The sequence below is a fragment of the Oncorhynchus tshawytscha genome, linkage group LG09 (assembly GCF_018296145.1).
Source record: "Oncorhynchus tshawytscha isolate Ot180627B linkage group LG09, Otsh_v2.0, whole genome shotgun sequence".
In the NCBI taxonomy this organism is placed as follows: Eukaryota; Metazoa; Chordata; class Actinopteri; order Salmoniformes; family Salmonidae; genus Oncorhynchus; species Oncorhynchus tshawytscha.
In genome coordinates this window covers 64,053,254-64,072,752 of record NC_056437.1, presented here as the reverse complement: position 1 = coordinate 64,072,752, position 19,499 = coordinate 64,053,254, and the positions used below count along the sequence as shown (strand labels likewise).

The 19,499-nt window shown below is 43.2% G+C and overlaps 1 protein-coding gene across 1 annotated transcript in view; it reads right to left on the bottom strand.

Moving 5' to 3' along the window:
* Positions 1-976: 976 nt before the first annotated feature.
* Positions 977-19,499, bottom strand: part of prr12b (proline rich 12b) — a 31,614-nt gene continuing 13,091 nt past the window's right edge. The window contains exons 5-17 of the mRNA XM_042327863.1: positions 18,643-18,843; positions 13,991-14,065; positions 9,593-10,381; positions 8,964-9,497; positions 8,585-8,701; positions 8,242-8,375; positions 7,839-8,073; positions 7,085-7,412; positions 5,545-5,664; positions 5,137-5,234; positions 4,814-4,948; positions 3,900-3,995; positions 977-2,278 (exon numbers count right to left, since the gene is read on the bottom strand). Of these exons, the coding sequence (XP_042183797.1) occupies positions 2,144-2,278; positions 3,900-3,995; positions 4,814-4,948; positions 5,137-5,234; positions 5,545-5,664; positions 7,085-7,412; positions 7,839-8,073; positions 8,242-8,375; positions 8,585-8,701; positions 8,964-9,497; positions 9,593-10,381; positions 13,991-14,065; positions 18,643-18,843 (2,997 nt within the window). The 3' untranslated portion in view covers positions 977-2,143. The remainder of the gene's footprint in view (positions 2,279-3,899; positions 3,996-4,813; positions 4,949-5,136; positions 5,235-5,544; positions 5,665-7,084; positions 7,413-7,838; positions 8,074-8,241; positions 8,376-8,584; positions 8,702-8,963; positions 9,498-9,592; positions 10,382-13,990; positions 14,066-18,642; positions 18,844-19,499) is intronic.

The window sequence follows — 19,499 nt, the reverse complement described above, 5'->3', positions numbered from 1 at the left end:
CTTCTGTCTTTATATTCCTTTCTCTTGGGTCAGTATGTACCTCTGAACTCCGACCCATTTTCTTATATCCCCTCCTGCCCAATCTGAGCTGTTTCCTCTGTATTTTTTCAGACAATTTCAGGTCAACATACAATACATGACCAAAAGTATGTGGACACGTCAAACATCTCATGCCAAGATCATGGGCATTAATATAGAGTTGGTTCCCCCTTTACAGCTATAATAGCCTCCACTCTTCTGGGAAGGCTTTCCACTACAGATGTTGGAACATTGCTGCAGGGACTTGCTTCAACTCAGCCACAAGAGCATTAGGTCGGGCACTGATGTTGGGCGATTAGGCCTGGCTCGCAGTCGGCGTTCCAGTTCATCTCAAAGGTGTTTCGATGGAGTTGAGGTCAGGGCTCTGTGCAGGTCAGTCAAGTTCTTCCACACCGATCTCAACAAACCATTTCTGTATGGTTTGGAGCTCTGTAGTGAGTGTTGCAACCGAGGACAGACACTTTTTTATGGGCTTCAGCACTTGACGGTCCTGTTCTGTGAGCTTACGTGACCTACCACTTTGTGGCTGAGACGTTGTTGTCCGAGACATAACACTACTTACAGTTAACTGTGGCACCTCTAGCAGGGCAGAAATTTGACAAACTGACTTGTTGGAAAGGTGGCATCCTATGACGGTCCCACGTTGAAAGTCACTGAGCTTTTTAGTAAGGCCATTCTACTGCCAATGTTTGTCTATGGAGATTGCTGTGTGCTTGATTTTATACACCTGTCAGCAACAGGTGTGGTTGAAATAGACAAAGCCACTAATTTGAAGGGGTGTCCACATACTTGCAATTTAATTGCAATTTCAGTGTACAATTTTAATTGACTGGAATCTAAATGGATTTGACCCCAACCCCAATATGTGGTCAACCACACCCTTTCTATAATGCATTCTCTTATAAAGTTGTAGGAGGAAAAACAAAAATTTTCACTGTCATTTTCAAATTTTTATTTGCTTTTGTCAAATACAGGAATAGCATGTACAGAAGAGGAACTGGGCTTTAGAGACTCAAGTAACTGTACAATATTTACAGATAAGAGAGCTTGAACAAATAGGTAAACCTCCAAAATAATAATTATCATAAACAACAAACAGATCAAATAAAAACAGTCAACACAGATTTGATACGCTTTTTAACAGTTTACACCTCCCTAAAACCACAGAGCTTTCTTTTAGAAAGCGAACAGACATTTATTTTAATGTATTAACTTCAGGTGTAAACTCTGCTCTCATTGTCTTTTGAAGAACGAACATAAAAGAACACATTTTGCTTAGGTTTTAAATACATTTTTCCCCCTCACAATTTATTTAGGCAGACAGAAAAAAGGGAACATCACACACTCCTCTAACCTCCCTCCCTCCCCCTCAGTTTTTCTCCCCTCCAGCAGTAAAAGGGGGACTGAGCAAAGGATTTTGGGCAGGCCATTTCATGTATACCCTAACAAAACATTATTATTTAAAATAACAACAGCAAACAATCCCAGCTAGGGAGGGTAATTTCCTTGTATAAATAATACAAATCATAATTATTAATACATATACGTATATATATATATATAGTGTTTGTATGTTGGTGTGTGTGTGTGTGCCCGTGCATGTTTGGATGTAGATCGCAATCTTTTCTGTAGTGCTGACTGATTCACCGTGGTCCCCTGCTTTCCCTGTTCAGGTCAAGTGGCAGACGTCGTACCCTTTCACACATTCACTATTTTCAATCCGCCTCCTCCGTCCTTCTCTTTTCTTTAGTCAAGAGATACTTTGTGAGAGAAAAACTAAACAAAAGCGCTAAAAACAGTTCATTGTAGCATCCATTTTAATTTAAAACTCAACCGTACTCATAGACATTGACTGTTCGGTCTTTCTCGCTGGGCAAGAAGTAGAGTGGTAGGTCTGAATCCCCCCTCCATCTTGGTACAGTCCAGTGTTCTCCACTCCAACTCTCTTGCTATGTCTCCCAAATACTGTATACCTCCTCCCTCCCCACCCCTCCCTTCTTCAACCCACATTCTGCTTTCCAAATGGCACCCTATTCTCCATATAGGCCCTATGGCTTAGGCCAATTGTAGTGCACTATTTCGGACTGTGCCCCCTCCTCCCTCATCAGGCTTTGGTGCTGAGGGTCAGCAGGTCGATGAAGGAGTTGAAGAGGGTCTCCAGCCAGCCCTGGTTGGCCATACACTGCTGCACCACCTCCTCCTGACCAGGGTCCTCCGCTGCCTGCTCTATACTGTCCGTCTGGAGGGAATAGAGAAAGAGAACAGATTATTTTTCTATTGAAATTCACTTGCTCATTTACAGTATATATACAAAAGTATGTGGATCTTCAAATTCAAATTAGTGGATGTGGCTATTTCAGCCCCACCCGTTGCTGACAGGTGTATAAAATCGAGCACACAGGCAGGCAATCTCCATAGACAAACATTGGCAGTATAATGGCCTTACTAAAGAGCTCAGTGACTTTCAACGTGGCACCGTCAAAGGATGCCACCTTTCCAACAAGTCAGTTTGTCAAATTTTTGCCCTGCTAGAGCTGCCCCGGTCAACTCTAAGTGCTGTTATTGTGAAGTGGAAACGTCTAGGACAACAACGGCTCAGCCGCGAAGTGGTAGGTCACACAAGCTCACAGAACGGGACAACCCGAATGCTGAAGCGTGTAGTGCGTAAAAATCATCAGTCCTCGGTTCCAAACTGCCTCTAGAACCAACGTCAGCACAAGAACTCTTCGTCGGGAGCTTCAAGATCACCATGCGCAATGCCAAGCGTCGGCTGGAGTGGTGTAAAGCTCGTCGCCTTTGTACTCCGGAGCAGTGGAAACGCGTTCTCTGGAGTGATGAATAACGTTTCACCATTTGGCAGTCCGACTGACAAATCTGGGTTCGGCGGATGCCAACAGAACGCTACCTGCCCCAATGTATAGGGTCAACTGTACAGTTTGGTGGATGAGGAATAATGGTCTGGGGGTGTTTTTCATGGTTTGGGCTCGGCCCCTTAATTCCAGTGAAGGGAAATCTTAACGCTACAGCACACAATGACATGCTAGACGATTCTGTGCTTCCAACTTTGTGGCAACAGTTTGGGGAAGGCCCTTTCCTGTTTCAGCATGACAATGCCACCATGCACAAAGCGAGGTCCATAGAGAAATGGTTTGTCGGGATGGGTGTGGAAGAACTTGACTGGCCTGCAGAGCCCTGACCTCAACCCCATCGAACACCTTTGGGATGAATTGGAACGCCGACTGCAAGCCAGGCCTAATCGCCCAACATCAGTGTCCGACCTCACTAATGCTCTTGAAAGGAAGCAAGTCCCCACAGTTATGTTCCAACATCTAGTGGAAAGCCGTCCCAGAAGAGTGGAGGCTGTTATAGCAGCAAAGGGGGGACCAACTCCATATTAATGCCCATGATTTTGGAATGAGATGTTAGACGAGCAAGTGTCCACATAATTTTGGTCATGTAGTGTATTTTACCATATTACAAAACCTTTATTCTCAATTCTATTTCTCTAAAGATGTAAATAGATGTATTCAGTCTTCAAGGCCAGAGTATAGACATGTTGCATATACATCTAACATTAATCAATGTTATGCAAGTCAAATATCCACACTAGGATGGATAATAAAGTTATTATTTTTATATAAGCACAACACAGCCACTCACAAATGACAGCCAACCTTCCACAACAAAAGGACTGAATACACAGTGCTCCATTTGAATTATTCTGACCACAATGGAAACAGAGGGGGGGGGGGAGAGAAAGAGAAACAAAAAGAAAGTAGAGAAGAACAACAATGCCGTAGAGGAAAGAGGGGTGTCGGAAGGTCAGTGTTGTGAAAAGCGATTGTGCTACTGAGTCTTACCTCCTTCTTGCAGTTCAGGAAGGTGTGATACTTGTAGTGATGGAGAGAATGATAAAGGCTATAGACACGACACGTCTCTGTGGACAGCTTGAGGTCCTGAGAGTCGCAGAGAGACGGGAAAAGGGGATGGAGGGAAATGAGAGAAAGGAAATCATTTATTAGGGAATCTCCCCGGTTCTCTTTGGCTAAGGAGGAACAGGGAAAAGGCCCAGTCTACTTTGTATTCACAACTTCACATACTTTCAGAGGACCACTAAAAATACAAATGCACTTGAACAACGCTAAAAGAAGCAACATAGCCTCGTCGAAAACCCTGGTTTCCCTGATCGGGAAGCCTGGTGAAGTCTATGGCCGAAAGGGGCTAAATACGGGTGAAGACCCCGGTGTAAATCAGTGGCGCCTTGCAACACGTCAAACCGATCGAATGCATTGCTTGAGCGGGGCTTAACACACAGCACTCCTTCAACGGGCACGTGGGGGGGAGGGTTCTTGAAATGTAAAATCCCTAAAAATGTAGCCTCCGGAAGCCAATGGACCATTCAAACCGTTTCCAAAGGACGTGACAACAACGTTTCTTTTTGGCAGTGTGGCTACGCGAGACGAAACGAGACAACTCAAGAGTAAATAAGGACGGTGTCATGGTTTAGCTTTGTTTGTACACGGGCAAACACCATCCGGGCCGAGTTAAACCCACCGAGATACACGTTTATGTACAAAGCAAAGTGACAAACAGGTCCGGACTTTATTACTCCAGTTCTTGTGAGACAGAATGGTCTCTTCTACTCGGCTTCTACAGCACCTAGACACAATTCTTCGAGGCCAGGGTTAGCCACGGTGCAGCGGATTGGATACATTGGCGTCAGCGGCGGGAAACTAAAGTCAAGGAGTTTCATGACTGGGTGTGGTTCACTCACCTGCTGTTTGGGCGCGGTGCTCTTCTTGACACGGTTGAGGGTTTTACGGTTGTAGCACTCGCCGCCGAGGTGCAATTTGACCGCTCCAGAGTCCAGGGGGTCCGCCGTCATTTTGGGGAACGTATGCAGAGTCTCCTAAAGAAGAAACATGTATAAGATGGAGGGAGCGAGAAGTAGTAATTTCGACTGTTTTAAAGTTTTCACTTGTCAATATGATAGTGAGAAAGTTGGATGAAGATTGGAATTGGAATCCCCTTCCAAACACATCAGGTACTTTTTATAATCAGGTTTCAGCATTTTTACAACTAAACAGACAGACGTACCTGGTGTTGGCCACTCATGCTGACTCTCCTTAACAGTCTCCTCTTTTGTTCGTTGAGGAGGCTGTCAATCTTCCTCATGGGCGGGAGGTACAACTCGTCTGGGGGCCAGAGTGGGAGGGACATAGAGTCCGTATGACTCATCTCATGACATCATTCTTCCTCATTCCTATTCTCAATCCTTTACTTTTGATCAATACTCTCTTTCTCTCACTCCCAGGGCTGGGGTCAATTCCCTCGGAATTCAGTCAATTCACGAAGTAAACTGAAATTCTAATTCCAAATTATCATAGAGAAGCATAGCGATTGATTGATTTTTTTATTTTACTTCTTGAAATGACTGAATTGACCCCAAACCTGACCAAATCATCACCCACTCATTTGCTCACACCACGACCCCATCCCTCTCACCGTCTGTGTCCTCCAGGGCTTGAATCATGTCGGGGTCAAGTGCTGTACTGACCAGCATCTCTATGTAACTCCTGAACATCTCCCTCATGGCTCGACTGTTCATCCCCCCTCTCACTGGGGCTACAGGGGAGAGACACAGAGAGAGAGAGAGAGCGAGAGAGAGAGAGAGAGAGAGAGAGAGAGAGGGAGAGAGACATAGAATATGTCACTGAGTGGGTTTGAACCTAGAACCAAGGCATTACATATAAATATACAGTGCGGCAAAAAAGTATTTAGTCAGCCACCAATTGTGCAAGTTCTCCCACTTAAAAAGATGAGAGAGGCCTGTAATTTTCATCATAGGTACACTTCAACTATGGCAGACAAAATTAGAAGAAAAAAATCCAGAAAATCACATTGTAGGATTTTTTATGAATTTATTTGCAAATTATGGTGGAAAATAAGTATTTGGTCCCCTACAAACAAGCAAGATTTCTGGCTCTCACAGACCTGTAACTTCTTCTTTAAGAGGCTCCTCTGTCCTCCACTCATTACCTGTATTAATGGCACCTGTTTGAACTTGTTATCAGTATAAAAGACACCTGTCCACAACCTCAAACAGTCACACTCCAAACTCCACTATGGCCAAGACCAAAGAGCTGTCAAAGGACACCAGAAACAAAATTGTAGACCTGCACCAGGCTGGGAAGACTGAATCTGCAATAGGTAAGCAGCTTGGTTTGAAGAAATCAACTGTGGAGGCAATTATTAGGAAATGGAAGACATACAAGACCACTGATAATCTCCCTCGATCTGGGGCTCCACGCAAGATCTCACCCTGTGGGGTCAAAATTATCATAAGAACGGTGAGCAAAAATCCCAGAACCACACGGGGGGACCTAGTGAATGACCTGCAGAGAGCTGGGACCAAAGTAACAAAGCCTACCATCAGCAAGGGCATTGAAGATGAAACGTGGCTGGGTCTTTCAGCATGACAATGATCCCAAACACAACGCCCGGGCAACGAAGGAGTGGCTTCGTAAGAAGCATTTCAAGGTGCTGGAGTGGCCTAGCCAGTCTCCAGATCTCAAACCCATAGAAAATCTTTGGAGGGAGTTGAAAGTCCATGTTGCCCAGCAACAGCCCCAAAACATCACTGCTCTAGAGGAGATCTGCATGGAGGAATGGGCCAAAATACCAGCAACAGTGTGTGAAAACCTTGTGAAGACTTACAGAAAACGTTTGACCTCTGTCATTGACAACAAAGGGTATATAACAAAGTATTGAGATAAACTTTTGTTATTGACCAAACACTTATTTTCCACCATAATTTGCAAATAAATTCATTGAAAATCCTACAATGTGATTTTCTGGATTTTTTTCTCTCATTTTGTCTGTCATAGTTGAAGTGTACCTATGATGCAAATTACAGGCCTCTCTCATCTTTTTAAGTGGGAGAACTTGCACAATTGGTGGCTGACTAAATACTTTTTTGCCCCACTGTACATACCAAAATTGTATTAACACACAGTTACACAAACACACACACACAGTCCCTCACCTTGGTCCTCACTGGGCCCATCAGTGGAGGAGTCTGAGTCAGAGGGGACTTCCTTCTGCCACTTCTTCCTCTTCTTGGGTGGAGGCTCTGCCTTCACTGGCCTCGCCCTCGAAGGGCGCTCTGTCTTCTTCTCTCCTCCTCCTCCTCTCTTCTCCTCCCTCAGTCTCTTTCGGTCCTCTTCACTGCTCCTTCTCTCCACCTTCTCCTGAGGTGGTGGATGCCTCTTCTCTTTCTCTTCTCTCTCCTTCTCCTCCTCTCTCTCCCTCTCTCGCTGTTTCTCTTTTTCCCTCTCCCTCTCTCGCTCCTTTTCTTTTTCCCTCCTCTCTCGCTCCTTCTGCTCCCTCTCCTTCTCTTTCGGCTCTTTCGCTTTCTCCCTCTCTTTCTGCTCTCTCACTTTGTCCTTTTGCTCCCTCTCTTTCTCCTTCTCTTTGTCCTTTTGCTCTCTCGCTTTCTCCTTTTGCTCTCTCTCTCTCTGCTCTCTTGCTTTGTCCTTTTGCTCTCTCTCTTTCTGCTCTCTTGCTTTGTCCTTTTGATCTCTCTCTTTCTGCTCTCTTGCTTTGTCCTTTTGCTCTCGTTCTTTCTGCTCTCTCGCTTTCTCCTTTTGCTCTCTCGCTTTCTCTTTTTGCTCCCTCACTTTTTCCTTTTGTTTCCTTTCTTTCTCCCCATCTTTCTCCTTTTGTTCCCTCTCTTTCTCTTTTTGCTCCTTTTCCTTTTGCTCTCTCTCTTTCTGCTCCTTCTCTTTTTCCTTCCTCTCTTTCTGCTCCTTCTCTTTTTCCTTTTGCTTCCTCTCTTTCTGCTCCTTCTCTTTTTCCTTTTGCTTCCTCTCTTTCTGCTCCTTTTCTTTTTCCTTTTGCAACTTCTCTTTCTGCTCCTTCTCTTTCTGCTCCTTCTCTTTCTCCTTCCTCTCCCTCTCATCTCGCTCCAATCGTGGTGGAGTTTGACTGATGGCAGGGGGAGGTGGCTTGGGGAGTGATGGGACTGATTGACGCCTGTCAAGGTACAATTTTTGTTGTTGTAATTTTGCAGGTTATTGCTTACAGTTAATATTTTCAGATCTACACAAGTGCATGGGCGTAGGGGCTTCAGCTCCACATGGGGTTGGGCACGTATGAATCAAGACCCAGAGGAGTACGGCAAACACGCGGGGACAAACCTACCTCAACATGAGTCCAGGTCTGTGCCAGGGTTTACGTGAGCACACACGGACATAATCCTTTTTATTGAAATTCTCCAGGAACTTGACATAGAGACGTTGGTACCGCATCTTGGCATCGCCAAAGTAGCCCAGGTACTGTGAGAGAGAGAGAGAAAGGGAGTGAAATATTTATAGAGACATAATAATTTGAGTCATTATAAACAAACAATGTGTAGCTTCAAAATGTGTACAACTATCATGTCGATCTCATGCTGGATTGTAAAATCCTTGCATCCATTGCTGGATTGTACATTGAGATGAAAGAGAAGGAGTCTCCTGTCTTAAAGGGGATGTGAGTAACTCACGTTACTGGTGGCACAGAACTGCCTCTGTCCGTCTTTGATCTCGGGGCTGAACTTCTGCAGCAGGGCTTTCTGCACTCTCCAGATGGGTGGTGGCTCGCGGCCGGTCTGCAGGGCCATCTTGAGAGACAAAGAGAGTATGCACAGTGCCTTCAGAAAGTATTCATACCCCTTGATTTACTCCGCATTTTGTTGTGTTACAGACTGAATATTCAGGATATTAACTTAATTTCTTTGCCACATTATTTGCAGTTTTACTTTCGTGCCTTACTGCAAACAGGATGCATGTTGTGGAATATTTGTATTCTGTACAGGCTTCCTTCTTTTCTTTTTGAGAAGACAAGACATACCACCTCCCACAGTAAATGCCAGAAGCCCTCACCTTGAGCGTGCCAATGTCCTCGGTCCGCACCACAAACTCATCTCTCTCCCGGAAGATGCCCTCGCCGCCACTCTCGCTGTCCTCCTCCTCACTCTCTCCAGCAATGGCCGCATTGTCCTGCTTTTTGGCCAGGTGCAGAGAGGTGATCTTGGGGGCTGGCGCATCCTCAGGGGTGGGGGGTGAGGGTGGGGAAGAGGAGGGTGAGGAGGAAGGCTGGGCCAACTCTGGAGCATCCGAAAGGGGAGGGGAGGAGGAGGGAGGGGGGGGTAGTGGAGGGGGCATTGCAGGGGAAGGGGAGGGTGGAGAGGGCAGGGCAGGGGAGAGGAGCTGGGGGAGGAGAGGCGGAGGGGTGGTGGGTTTGTTGGGGGACGGCTCCTGCTGCTCCTCTTCATCATCCTCATGCTGGAAGGGCAGAGGGGAGGGTGGGGAGAGGGGTGGGGGAGATAGGGGGAGGGGGAGGAAGAAGTGAGAGGGGACGGGGAGAGGGATGGGGGCGAGGGGGTACGGTGGCGAGGGGAGGCCCGGATGGAGAATCTGGGGGGTTCAGAGTATATTACATCTTTGGAAATGAACAACTGTTTGTCAGACCATTTCAGAACATCTGGGATTGTAGGCTACTCACCTTCCACTTTTGGAGCATCCAGCATCTCAAACTCAGGCTCTCTCTCCTCCTCCTCTTCCCTCTCCTCTACCTCTTTCTCCACACCCCTGCACTCTACATTCAGGTCTTCCTTTACCCTCTCTTCTTTCTCCATCTCCTCCTCTTTCTCCATCTCCTCTTGTCGTTCGTCCTCTCCGTCCATCCCTTCCAGTCCTTCCTGTTCTGGGGGCGGTGTATTTGGCTGTGCGTTGGCCTGTGTGTTGTGAAGTTGCATGTTTGTCTCTACGTCATCGTCCTGCTCCTCCAGATCGGCTACGTCCTCCTGCATTTGGGCCACGGGCGGCGGCGTTGGTGGCAGCGATGGGCTCTGGGGCGGAGATGGGCTGGGTGGGAGCGGGGCCACGGCTGCAGCCAGCGTATGGGGCGTGTCGTAAAGGGCAGATATGGCCGAGGAGATGCTCTTCTGCAGGTCCTGGTTCTTACTGACAGAGTCCTCCTCCTCGTCGGAGGAGAAGGACGGCAGCGTCTCCAGGTTCCTCTTCAGCTCGTCGTCCAGACGCTTACAGGGGCTCAGCCCATCCTCGCCCTCGCTACTGTCCCCAAACGGAGGGGGTGGAGGAGGGGGCGGTGGAGGGGGAGGCGGGGACAGGATCCTACCCTTCAGGGAGGAAGAGTCTGTGGTTTCAGCTCCTTCCACTGGCCCTCCGAGGTCTTGTGGTCCACCAGGTCCAGATTCAGGCTGCTTCTTCCCCGTCTTGAGGAAGTCCAGGAAGGAGGCCATGAAATTAGACTTCAGCTCCGGGGGCTTGTCCTCCGTCTAAGAGGGAGGGAGGGGGGGAAGAGAGGAGATAAGGAGAGGAGAAAAAAGAGGGGAGAGGAAAGGTGAGGTGCAGATAAGCCCGGGGAGGAAAGAAATAAGAAAATTAATAGCAGGAGAAATGAGAAAAGGGTGTGTGAATGGGAAAAGTGAAAAAAAAGGGTATATAGGAAGGTGATTTGTATATATTATAATAAAGCTTGGACAGAAACCAATGGTAAAATCTCCCTAAATGCTATATAACTGTATTTTTCCATGCTTCGTGTTGGGGTGTACCTTTAGAAACCTTTCTCTTCCTCTGAATAGAGGTAGTTCACCTTACCAACAGCAGGGGGGGTCTGAGGGTGGTAAGAAAATATAATTGGGTAACCATGGCAACAGCTACCCTGGCAACAGCCTTCTCTCTCCTCTCTCCCTTTCTCTCTGTTTTATTGTCAGTCAGAGGCTGGCTGTCAATCACCTCAGACTCACGTCTCCGCTCCGCCCTCTATAGGCTGCCGATATGCGCACACACACACACAGCATTACACAGCCTCACAAACACAGCTCTATGTTGATACACACACACAGCCTCACATACACACAGCTCTAATGCATCTTCAAAGCAAAGCCAAATGGAGAGCCCATCTGTTTTGGCTGTCCTGACATTTTTTTAAAAATCACTTTGGGACATTTTTCAGATGTAATCGGTATCCCTCTGGGCACACTGCGTCATTTCAACGTGGATAATTGGCTAATATTTGGTTGAGACGTTGATCAATGAGATTACAACCTCTATTCACCCACTCGAAAAAGGAAAAAAAAGTTTGTTGAATTTCTAGCGTGTTATCACTATGCTTTCAACCATCTAAAAGCACAACCAAATTCCAAAATAAAAAACTGTGTCTGATTTTTGGTTTAGTCGTCACCCAAATACCTATCACCGCGCTTTCAACCATATAAACTGCACAGCAAAGTTCAAATGGGACTACAAAGTCAGATATTTTGTTTATTTATACAATTGTGATATCACTGTGCTTCCTCTAATAGCAGAACCAAATGACTTAGATTGCAGTTGAGATTAGATTAAAAGTACATGGTGCAAGTGCTCAATGCCCTTTGAGATTCTGCTGAGATTATTACAGCAATCTCCACGGACCTGCAATGACCTATGCATGCCATCTTAAACATGCACACTTTATATGACTTACATAAGAAGAAATGTATAGTTGACCTCAAAATTTGGCCATGGATGGAATGATAGCAACGGTGACTATTTAGTTTTTAAGCAGAGATCTCTCAACAATCACTCACAATAGCACATTGTTAATAGTCAGTGACAAATATAATAGCTGGGCTTTGTTAAAACTTTGGATGGGAGGGTAGCTGTAGCTAGAGCAATTCTCCAGTAGGAGGTACTGCCCAGTCTATTGTTTTGTTTCTTCTGACAGTGGATTTAACAGTGAAAATCTGACGTTGTTTTAAAGTTGCAAATTCAACATAAGGTTTGTCTATGTTGAAATGTGGTTACCGTGATGACATAATCCTGTAGTTGATAACCTCAAAACAATAGTTGTGAACCTTTTTCATTTCCAATGTATTTTCCACGTAGATTCCACATCACAATACGTTGACAAATGACGCTGAAACAACGTTGATTCAACCAGCTTGCACCCAGTGGGATATTTTCAAAACTCTAAGTACAAAACTAAACTGATAACACTTGTATCTTATGTTCAGAACATTTGATTGTTCATTCATCGATTGTCTCACAGTTTCATTAGTCTTACAGTCCCATTATCCTTACACAGTACATATGTTTCGGCTCTGTACTCCAGCACTTTGGATTTGAAATGATACAATGACTATGAGGTTAAAGTGCAGATTGTCAGCTTTAATTTGAGGGTAATTTTGTTTCATTTCTATTTTGTGCAGAAATAGAAAAAAATGGTAAAGAATGTATTCGGCCATTTTGGAGTCACTTTTATTGTAAATTAGAATATGTTTCTACACACTTCTACATTGATGTCGATGCTACCATGATTACGGATAGTCCTGAATGAATAATGATGAGTGAGAAAGTAAGACTCACAAATATCCTACCCCCCCCAAAAAAAAAAATACTAACCTTATTTTAATGGTGAGAGGTAAGCATGTCTTGGGGGTATAATATTTGTGCGTCTCTAACTTTCTCACTTATCATTACTCGCAATTCATCCAGCACTCTCCGTAATAATAGCAGCATCCATATTAACGTAGGATTGTTTAGAAACATATTATACTCTTACTTGTATTTACAATTAAAGTGACTCCAAAACGACACAGTGCATTATTTACCACTCATTTCTATTCGGCACAAAATAATCTGAAACAACAAAAAACAAACTGCAAATGCATCCAACAAGTTTCTAGAGTCCCAAGCTTGATGTACACATTGCATGCTAGGACTATGGGACCAAATACTCATCTTTTGACTACTTTAACACACATAAGTGAATCTGTCCCAAAACTTTTAGTCCCCAAAAAGGGGGGAAGATGTACAACAAGCGCTGTAAATTCTAAATGGTTCACCCGATATGATGAATACCCTCAAATTAAAGCTGATTGTCTGCACTTCATAGTCTCATATTCATTGTATCATTTCAAATCCAAAGTACTGGAGTACAGAGTCAAAAAAAAATTCAAACGTGTGTAACTGTCCAAATAGCTTTGGAGCTCACCGTATATTGTTATATACAACCCAGGTATTTCAGCAGTGCATTGTACACTACACTATAATTCCAAATGGTAGCACAGAGTGACTCTTTCTACTTTGTCCTATTGAAGCACACTGGCTGATGGAATATGATGATGTAGTATTTACAGCCACATCCATATATATGATTCGGTTTTACCTTCCAACATAAATTTATGTCAAATTTGATACATTTATGGAGGGGAAAATATAGAAATGTAGTGCTCAGAAGTTATTAAACTATATGCGTTACAGTAAGCAATCTTTTGGTTCAGTAGTTATGTTTGGAGCACTTCAATTAAGTGATAGTTGTATTGTTAAAAAATGACAAGAAAATCATTATCTAAAGGCAAGTGAACATTGCATTTTGAAAACCAGATACTTAGATTGAATGTGTCCAAAGTGAAAGACTGATTTGGTGCAGTGAACAAGTGACTTTGTGAAGGTCTGTGTTGGACTCAGCCAATCAAAAATGCCTAGAGTTGTGAAAATGCCCCACATACTTGTAGAAAATTGCACCAAAATGTTTCAAATAAAACTAACACACGCCAATGTTTCCTCTTTTGTCTTTCCCCGACTTGAAATATCACTTGTGGAGCCTTGTGCCCCTCTATCTTATTCACCCCGCTAACCACAATCTCTAACTACACACACAAGCTCTCCTCTGGATGTTCGTGTTCCAGTCAACGTTAGCCTACCACTGTTCTGACTGAGGTAGAGCCTTCCCTGCAGCCTTCTTGCCTGACGAGTTACCCTGAAGGCCTTCTTGCCTGATGAGTTACCCAGCGCTGAAGGGATCTCTGAGTTATATGACTTGTGAAATATGAGTAATGAATTATAGATGATACTGTGAGTTATTTCAGAGGCGTAGGTAGGAACGGATTGAGGTTTCTCACCGTGTTGGAGAGCTTCTGCATGGCAGCCCAGGCCTCTGGGGTCAGCTGCTCATCCATGTCCCTTTCCCACGTCATCTGTGGTGGCCACAAAGCAAAGACATTAATCACATGTTCAAAAAACGAAACCCCACACTCAATTAAAAGCAGTGTCCGGCCCGCTTGTTTCATGGGGTAACATTTACATTTCTGGCATATCGGCACTGCTGTGTGCTACAAGAGAGGTTTAACGAATGATTCAATTGATGACTGATGAATTGATTGATTGATTGACTTTGCATTGTTGTTTAGTTGAGGTTATATTCCCTGTTCTATAGAGTGATGTGAAGAAACCGGTCGCCACCGTTCCGGCTGTTCAACATCAATATGGACATCTGAACACACTTGAATAAGACAAAACAACAGTCTCTGTTGCACCCCTGTGAAAATGTTCTCTCTCGTCAATTAAACTTACTGCATTATGTTAAAAAGGCATTACAGTCAATTGATACCAGTATATATTTGTAATTACAACCGCTTTACAGTGAGTAAAAGGCAAGTGATGAGAGTTAGGGAGGGATTGAATTAGATGGGGGATTCCGCTCCTCACCCCCCTACCCCTGCAAATCGCACAGAAATCTACACTGTTCATTTCATTGGCCACTTTCCTGTGTCCACACTCTCCCTGTTGCTGAGGCAACAGCCGCCATTTTACTTTTACCATGACCAACCAGCAGACATCAACAGATGGAATCCAGAACATCAAACTCACACAAAAAGACTCCATCTTATCTATCTCTAACCCAACATAAGAAATACATTCAAAAGCCCCCCCAATACCATACATGGCTGGCAGCTGTTACACTTAACGCTCAGACTACAATCACATATTGATAGAGGATGAGGTGACTAAGTGCTTTGAGCACCTGGAAAAGGGCAGTGTACAATCTTAATGACTTCCTATGAGATTCCGACCATTATTATACAAAATAACAAATATAAATAAATATACAGTGCCTTCAGAAAGTATTCACACCCTTTGACATTTTGTTGTGTTACAGTATGAATTTAAAATTGATTCAATTGAGATGTTGTGTCACTGGCTTACCAACAATAACCCATAATGTCAAAGTGGAATTGTGTTTTTCGAAGTGTTTACAAATTAATAGTCAATAAGTATTTAAACTCTTTGTTATGTCAAGCCTAAATACTGCAAGTTCAGGACTACAAATGTGCTCTAAAAGTCACATAAGAAGTTGCATGTACTCACTCTGTGAAATAATAGTGTTTAACATGATTTGGAATAACTACCTCATCTCTGTACCCCACACATACAATTATCTGTAAGGTCCCTAAGTCGAGCAGTACATTTCAAACACAGATTCAACCACAAAGACCAGGGAGGTTTTCCAATACCTCGCAAAGGAGGGCACCTATTGGTAGATGGGTCAAAATAAAATAAAAAGAAAGCAGACATTGAATATCCCTTTGAGCATAGTGAAGTTATTAATTCCACTTTGGATGGTGTATCAATACACCCAGTCACTAAAAAGATACAGGCATCCTTCCTAACTCAGTTGCCAGAGAGGAAGGAAACCGCTCAGGGATTTCACCATGAGGCCAATGGTGACTTTAAAACAGTTACAGAGTTTAGTGGCTGTGATAGGAGAAAACTGAGGATGGATCAACAACATTGTAGTTACTCCACAATACTAACCTAAATGACAGAGTGAAAAACAGGAAGCATGTACATAATAAAAATATTCCAAAACATGCATCCTGTTTGCAAAAAATGTGGCAAAGAAATTAACTTTATGTCCTGAATACAAAGCGTTATGTTTGGGGCAAATCCAACACATCACTGAGTACCACTCTTCATATTTTCAAGCATAGTGGTGGCTGCATTATGTTATGGGTATGCTTGTCATCGGCTAGAGATTTCTTGGGGATAAAAATAAACGGAATAGAGCTAAATACAGGCAAAATCCTAGAGGATAACATGGTTCAGTCTGCTTTCCAACAGACACTGGGAGACAAATTAACCTCTTAGCAGGAGAATAACCTAAAACACAAGGTCAAATCTACACTGGGGCTGCTTACCAAGAAGACACAATGTTCCTGAGTGGCCGAGTTACAGTTTCGACTTAAATCGTCTTGAAAATATGGCAATTCTTGAAAATGGCTGTCTTTCCCAGAAAGACCCACAGCTGTAATCGTTGCCAAAGGTGATTCTAACATATATTGACTCAGGGGTATGAATACCTAATATAAATTAGATATTTCTGTATTTCATTTTCAATACATTTGCCAACATTTCTAAAAACATGTTTTCACTTTGTCATTATGGGATATTTTGTGTATATGGGTGAGATTAAAAAAAATATTTAATCCATTCTGAATTCAGGCTGTAACACAACAAAATGTGGAATAAGGGGCATTAATATTTTCTGAAGGCACTGTAAATATTGAATACTATATATGCTGAATTTAAATTATATAAAGTCAGATGTAGATTAAAAACATACTCATTATCACATCTGGCAGATGTCCAAGTTATTTATTTTTTTGGGCCTAGTTGTTCATATCAGAAATATTTCAGTTTTCTTTGCAAAATGTTTGTCAGTTTTAATTTCCCCTCTGAAAGAGAGACAAGTGATCCCTCCCTCCCAAGTTGGTGTGTATAATGTGACAGGAAAGAGGAGAAAACTCTCAGGTTTAGTCACACACCACAGAGCGTCAATCCCCCAAAACACACTTCAAATACCTTTGTCATTCTCAGAGACGAATCCCAAATTCACCACTTTGAAGTGAGAAGCTCTGCCGAACATGAATAATTTAAAAAGATATCAGGTACACCCACTAATGAGAAGGAATCTCTTTCGAAACCTCAGATACTGTAGCTACAGTGCATAACAACAAATCAACAGTGAAGTACTGACCAGGGAGTTCAGTAGAAAAATAAACATCATTGCTGATGAAATATATTTAAAAAACATCTTTATTTTTTAAAATCAAAGCAATGCATCACTACTGATTCTCTGAAACTATCCCTTAGTGTCTTATAGAGAGAGGCCTACCCTTGCCCAAGGATGTACATATAGTGGTACATAAGTTTGGATAAAGCTGAACACTGGTCAAAATGACAGATGGTGAGTGATGTAAACATTAAAGCAAACAATAATGTAATAGGTACTGTCATGACGTTGGCCTGGGGATTGGTTTATGACAGTCATAAATACCTCTTCCCCCCTTTTTCCTCTCTCTACCCTACTAAAGTTACATTTGCAAAACCCTTTGGTTAACATAGATTCTGGGAATGTCAGAAGGTGGGGGGGGGAATGAACTATATTCTGGTAATCGGAACAATTGAACATATGCAGTGGTACTTAATGAATATGATGTCAGTTCGATTGTCATCTGAGACATTCTCATCAATGATAAGATGACATAAACTCTACAGTGGAAAGTCTATACATCAGAGTTATCAGAGTCACATGGAATTGTTGTTCAATTTAAATGTTTGAATATGAAATTATTTGTGATGGGATGAAATGTGATTTTAGCTTCTAAAATGTGAGATGTGGGTTTTCATTAAGTTAGGGCTGCTCACTCAGTGGCCCGCCCACGTGAAGAGACAGAGGTAATAAAACTTTTCAAACACACCCTCCTCTTCCTTCCTATATAAGCTCTTGACGACAACATGCGTTGTTCCAATGAGGTAGGATGATGATCCTATGTCAGAATGGTTCAGATAAAACTACAGAACGAAGCCAACATCAGCATGAGCTTCGGTTGCGAATGGTATGAACTTTGAACTCTTATTCACGACAGAAGTGATACCTCCTAGCCGTTGAGTTAGCGACCGCAGCTGCAAACGCAGGTTAGGAAGGAACAGACAGAGTATCCCATCTACCACACAACGACGTTACTACAACTTATCCAAGTGACCACCAGAGACATTCTTCAGAGGACTCAGTTTGGCAACACGGTCTTCCATCTACCACCAACCTACTGAAGCGCAGCTCAGAGTAAATATTTATTGCATTTTCCTTTTCCAAATGGGCGGTAATTTAGAATGCATAAGATACTGTATTTACGATAGCACAGCTTCTTCCCTTTGTTCCCCAGTCTCCTGCTCTTTCACTCAAAACCCGCCCCTTTTCCTTTGGGTAACAAGCTGTCATATCTGTTCCGCCCGCTAGGGACGTTTTCCTATGACGTAAAGAATTATCTAGGTATAATTCATTCTTTGTATATGTAATTCTGAGAGATTAGTTAGGTATTTAGTAAATAAATAATTAAACCCAATTTTGTATTGCTGATTCAAATTGTTAGCCAGGGTTCTTAAAGATAACCAAGAATTTACAACTTTCAGATTATGAGACTGAAGTAAGATGACGATTAATGTTGACTGCTATTGATGTAAAACATGACTAAATCTTTAAGAGTTTATTCGGAAGATAACAGCTCTATAAATATTTTTCATGGTGCCCGACTCTATAGTTAAATACATTTACATGATTAGCTCAATCAGGTGATATTAATTACGGAGAAATTATTTTATAGAATAGCATGTTATAGCAATTAATCCGGCATAGCCAAAGACACGACAGTACGATTTACCAAATAAAAAACAGCAGGTAGAACCCAAAAAAGACAAAGGCAGATGCACTCACCTCCTGGGCTTGAGCTTTCTGCTTCATCTTCTCCTGGCTCCTGGTGATGTTCATGTCCATCCCAGCAGTGGGTCCAGGACTCAGGCCCAGGGAGGGAGCCGAGCCCACCGACCCGTCAGAGAGAACCGGGTCGGTGCTGGACAGGGAGTCTGTCCTTAGCAAGGAGTCCGAGGGAGACATAGAGGGGATAGGCAGCTTGATCTGAGAGATGTAAAGAGGGGATGGCGGAGAGTGATGGGTGTAGAGAAAAGAGGAAAAGAGAGAAGGAGGAATGAGGGTATTAGGGGAATGGTGAGGGGAAAAAGAAAGGGATAGTTGAAGTGAGGGGTATAGGGATAGTAGAGGGGGGGGGGTATAGAGTTAGTGGGATAAGAGAGGAAATAACACAACTGATTACTTACAGTGCCTTCAGAAAGTATTCACACCCCTTGACCTTTTAAAATGATGTTGTGTTAAAGGCTGAACTTAAAATTGATTAAATTGATGTGTTGTGTCGCTGGCCTACAGACAATACCCCATAAAGTCCAAGTGGATTTGTGTTTTTAGACATATTTACATATTAAGAAAAAATGAAAAGCTGAAATGTCAATAAATATTCAACCCCTTTGTTAAGGCAAGCCTAAATTAGTTCAAGGGTAAAAATGTGCTTAACAAGTCACACAATAAGTTGCATGGACACAACACATCACTGAGTACCACTCTTCCTATTTTCAAGCATGGTGGTGGCTGCATCATGTTATGGGTATGTTTGTCATCGACAAGCACTTGGAGTTTTTTGAGGGTTAAAAATAAACGGAATAGTGCTAAGCACAGAGGAAAACCTGGTTTGGTCTGCTTTCCAACAGACATTGGGAGAC